This window comes from Camellia sinensis, chromosome 4 (genome assembly GCF_055761805.1).
Source record: "Camellia sinensis isolate YWXY chromosome 4, ASM5576180v1, whole genome shotgun sequence".
In the NCBI taxonomy this organism is placed as follows: domain Eukaryota; kingdom Viridiplantae; phylum Streptophyta; class Magnoliopsida; order Ericales; family Theaceae; genus Camellia; species Camellia sinensis.
This window is the reverse complement of record NC_138964.1, coordinates 152624916-152630318: the sequence shown is the minus strand read 5'-3', so window position 1 is coordinate 152630318 and position 5403 is coordinate 152624916. Positions and strand designations below refer to the sequence as shown.

Below are 5403 nucleotides of genomic sequence, written 5' to 3'. Positions count from 1 at the left end.
TGTTATGATTTGAGTGTACAGTTTTGAAAATAGTGTGGAGTTTCGAGTTATGTGTTTTGTTATGATGTTTGAAAATAATTTTTGAATTGAGTTTTATGATTGTGTTGGTCAATTCAAAAATTATTTTCAAAACTCATAACCAAACACAAACTTAAAAAAAATACAAACTTATGTTAAATATATATTTTTAAATATTAACAAATTTTAAAAATTTTATTTTTATTTTAAATATTTTATTTTATAAATATATTTTGAAATATTTTAATTTTTTTGTTATGTGTTTTGTTATGATTTGAGTGTAGAGTTTTGAAAATAATGTGGAGTTTTGAGTTATGTGTTTGGTTATCAGGTTTGAAAATAATTTTTGAATTGAGTTTTGAGTTATGTGTTTAGTTATGATTTGAGTCTGAAATTGTATTTTGAGTTTAAAATCTTAAAATTAAAAAATTAAAATATTTACAAAATAAAATAAAATATTTAAATAAAAAATATACATTTAAAATAAAAAAATAAAATTAAGTGCTTACATTGGGCACTTTAGTATTTACATTATAGGCATTATAGGCACTTGAGGGCATTTTAGATATTTTTGTGTTTACAGTTGATGACATCAGCAGGGTCGGCTAGGTGCATAAACGGCGGTCAAATTTTGGGGGAATCTTGACATTGTTAGGTAAAGTAGGGGAGGTTACTGTAATTATTTAAATCACAGGGGAGGTCCCTGTATTTGTCAAAAACCTCAAGGGAGGTAAATGTAATTTACCCAAAAAAAAAAATTAAATTAAAGTGATCGCGTAACCTCATGCAAGTTAACCCAAAATTCTCTATCCACTTGATGATTTTTCCGATCAAAAAACTTACTGCTATCTGAATGAATGGACGAGGGAGAGAGAGGAGTATTGATGGAGAGTTAAAAAATGAGAGAGAGAGAGAGGGGTATAGCTGGATATATGGGTGAAAAATTGTGGCGAGGCTGATGGTTGACATCTAGCCTCTACTATAAAGTTCAAAGGCAACCTTGTCTTTTAACACACCTTTGATGCAATAACACAACAAACACCATTAGAGGAGAAAAGTGAAGATAGAAAGAGAGAGAGTATTGTTAGAAAAATGGAAAAGACTGAGAAAGTGATTACAAGTGATCAGCCTAAGTACAGAGGTGTCAAAGCCATGCCATTTGTGATAGGTATAGTATTAGTAAAGAAAACTAGAATTGGGCATACACACATTCACACAACACAAAAGAGCATGAAATCAAGCACACAAACGGCATACGACCTTCTGCCTTCAAATTTTTTTGTTTCTCTGTCACTCATTCATAGAATCAAATCTTAATATTCACGTGTCTCGATCTTGATATTCATGTATTTCAACATTTTCATACAATGCATTGAGACATAGAGACAAAATATCATTTTTTTTACATTATGTGGGCTTACTATCTTTTTTAATATTTCTTTTATTTGCAGGAAATGAGACATTTGAGAAGCTGGGAACAATTGGGACCTCATCTAACCTCTTGGTCTACCTCACCACTGTCTTCAACATGAACCCCATTGCTGCAACTAATCTCATCAACATCTTCAATGGCACTTGTTACTTTGGTACCCTGCTAGGAGCTTTCCTCTCTGATGCGTTCTTCGGCCGCTATAAAACTCTGGGTTTTGCTTCCATATCCTCCTTCTTGGTACTAATTCCTCAACTCTATAGTGATTAAAAAGACACATCTCTATCCATAATATGAGTCAGACAAATAATCAAATTAGGCTAACTTGGAAATTTAGCCAAATTTGTGTTTACCAAGGCACAGATCGTGTCTCAGTATTTTTGTATTTCAAAGAGTGCATTGGTGGAGATAGGAGACCATGTTTAGTTGTATTTGTGAAATAATTTTGAAAAATAATTTTTTAGAAAGAGTTTACAAAATTTAAAAATTTATTTAATTGTATGTTTTGAAAATAGTTTTAGAGTTTGGGATTATTTTTTTTTTATTTTTTTTTGTAATTGAGTAGATAGGTGTGAGAAAAAAAAATAAATGATTGATATATAGGATATGTGAGAGAAGGAGAGAGGAGAGAGTAGAGAGAAAAAGTGATTAATTAATGTGCTATGAAGCATGGGTGCAGGTACATATACTGGTACGGGTACGATACGAGTGCGTTAATACAGTAAGACCTAAAAAAAATAGGATACGAATACGGCTTGGATACATCAATAAATTTTTTATTTTTTATAATTTATAGTTTGAGATTCAATTTACAAATCAAAGTTCAATACCAAAACTAAAAGAAGAAATTACAAAACCAAACGAGAAAAATCATAATTTAATAATACCAATATCAAAGTAAAGTTTATAAGCTATTTTAATACCATTAAATATGAAAAATTATAAAATAAAGTTTCATTACAAAAGTAAGCTAAGAAAAATTTAAAAACTTGAAATTTTAGTTTTCACTTCCATCAACTTCATCATTGAATAATACATATTTCATCTTTGGCACATTAAGTAAAAGATGCAATTTTAAGTAAATAAGAACTCTCTAATAAATTAAATGTATCCTCACCAAGTCTCATAACTTGGTGTACTCCCGATGTACTCATGAAATACTCATGAAGTACCCAACTGCCAAATAATATACAAAAAGTACTAGGTACATATTTTGAGTACCCGGTACGCATACAGCCCTATCAATACGAGTACCAGTACCCGGTAAGTGCGGCAACATTTTCGGAATACCCTTACTTCATAGTTGATGTGGAGTAAAAAGAAAAGTGATTTTGGATTTTTCTTTTAAAAATTTTCAACCAAATTAATTTTTTAAAATTTTTGGCAAAAATTATCTCCCAAGAGACAAACCAAACAAGGCAAGAGATTCTAAAAAATCATTTAGTACATGGTATATTTGACCCCCCAAGTGTTTGTCAAAATGCATCTAGCAACACTTTAACTGAAAACCTCACTTCAAATTACTTTGGGGATTCATCTTTTCAACTGTATAGTGATTAAAAAGACATAATATCATACAATCCTGATTTTAAATAGCAGTATCGGTATTGATCGTGATGAAATAGTATTAGGAGTATCAAATAATACTTATCGAGAATAGGGTATTGCACTAGTGAACTTTTTTAAATCATAAAAAAATAAAAGGTTTTATAGTAGCTGAACTGATAATATTACATGTGAATAGGCTAGTGAATCAACTATGAATCAATATATATATGATACACATGATTCTTGGTCCGACTGGTATACTAGTATGTATCAATATTGGAAAGACAAAGACCCAATATGACCGATATTTAAAACCTTGCATACAAGTTACAACAGTGAAACAAAGAGCCAGATGGGGCTAAGCTGAGAATTTGATCCTCAAGTGTTTGTCATAATGCATATACCATCACTTCAATTGAAACCTTCACTTCAAACTACTTCTGGAATACTTCTTCATTTTTTTCCTCCAGAAAGTATAATTAACCTCGCATCAACAACTCTACTAATAACCAGAAACTACAATTTTCCAACTATTTCTAGATACATTCAATCATCCAATCCTCGTTTATTTATTTATTTATTATTTGATTTATGATCTTTAACTACAGGGGATGCTTATACTGACCCTTACAGCAGCAATCTCAAAGCTCCATCCTCCTCACTGTTCCACAGGACAGACTATCTGCATTGGACCGACATCATGGCAAATGGTTTTCATACTAACTGGATTTGGTTTCCTAGTGATTGGTGCTAGTGGCATACGACCATGTAACTTAGCCTTTGGAGCTGACCAATTCAATCCCAACACCGAGTCAGGCAAGAGAGGAATGAGCAGCTTCTTCAATTGGTACTACTTCACGTTCACTTTTGCCATGATGGTCTCATTGACAATTATTGTCTACCTGCAATCCAATGTGAGCTGGGCTCTCGGGTTGGCAATTCCAACATTCCTCATGTTCTGTTCGTGCGTGGTGTTTTTCATTGGCACGAGAATATATGTCAAGGTACTGCCACAAGGTAGTCCCTTGACAAGTGTCGTGCAGGTTGTGGTGGCTGCAGTCAAGAAGAGGGATTTGAAGTTGCCGGAACAACCATTGCTGTCACTCCGCAACCATGTTCCTGCTAGTTCTATTAACTCAAAGCTTCCTTATACAGATCAGTTTAGGTAACAATCTCTCTGACTCCTGATAGACATATTCAAACATTTTGAAAGTGTTTTCAAAATTTTATCTCATTCCCTTACATTTCCAAAACATTTCTGTTTCGAAGTTGACTGAAACAACATACCAAGATGAAATTTTGATCCTTGAATTAAACAGCTCTAACAATTACACTGCCCAAATACAAGAACGATACGATTAGCTCTTAACCAACTCCATCAATCACACAATCAAAACTCCTTTCTTGGATTGTAAATTTGTAAATTTGATGATTTCAGATTTTTTAACAAAGCAGCAATTGTCACCCATGAAGACCAAATCAAACCAGATGGATCAGCAGCCGATCCATGGAGACTTTGCAGCATCCAACAAGTAGAAGAAGTGAAATGCTTGTTGAGGGTGTTACCCATTTGGGCTGCAGGCATCATCTATTATGTTGCCATAGTCCAACAACAAACCTACGTTGTCTTCCAAGCCCTTCAATCCGACAGACGACTAGGCACCAACAACAATTTCAAAATCCCAGCAGCATCCTACATCATCTTCTCAATGCTCACCCTCACAATATGGATACCCATATACGATCGAATCATAGTCCCATTTCTCCGAAAACTCACAAAAAATGAAGATGGAATCACGGTTCTCCAGAAGATGGGTATTGGCATGGTTATTGCTATCATCACAATGCTTGTGTCCGCCTTGATCGAAAGGCAAAGAAGGACAGTGGCAATTACTAAGCCTATATTCGAAACAGAAGCAAGAAAAAGTGTTGTTTCTTCGATGTCAGGGATGTGGCTAATACCTCAATTGGCACTAGCAGGACTTTCTGAGGCATTCACTCTCATCGGCCAAGTTGAGTTTTTTTACAAGCAATTCCCAGAAAACATGAGGAGCATTGGTGGGTCTTTCTTGTTTTGTGGTTTGGCATTGTCAAGTTATTTGAGCAGTTTCTTGATATCTGTAGTCCATAGGACTACAAATGGTGCTGCAACAGGGAATTGGCTGGCAGAAGATCTTAACAAGGGCAAATTGGACTTTTTCTACCACCTAATTGCTGGTTTGGAGGTTTTAAATTTTGGGTACTTCCTAGTATGTGCAAAGTGGTATAAGTACAAAGGAACCAGTGCCAACACAGCTGATGTGGCAATGGAAAAAATGTATTCTGAGAAACCTCTTGTTTGATACATTTGTTTGAAAAATATAACCTATTTGGAGAAGTCTTCAAGGCCTCCTTTGCTTCACAACAAA

General features: G+C 34.0%; 1 protein-coding gene across 1 annotated transcript; it reads left to right on the top strand.

Moving 5' to 3' along the window:
- The first annotated feature begins 796 nt into the window (after window positions 1-796).
- LOC114267662 (protein NRT1/ PTR FAMILY 2.11) lies at window positions 797-5403 on the top strand. The gene is made up of 4 exons (XM_028208709.2): window positions 797-1186; window positions 1470-1687; window positions 3604-4160; window positions 4434-5403. Exons 1-4 carry the CDS (start codon window positions 1111-1113, stop codon window positions 5335-5337), a joined length of 1755 nt encoding a protein of 584 aa, XP_028064510.2. The 5' UTR covers window positions 797-1110; the 3' UTR covers window positions 5338-5403.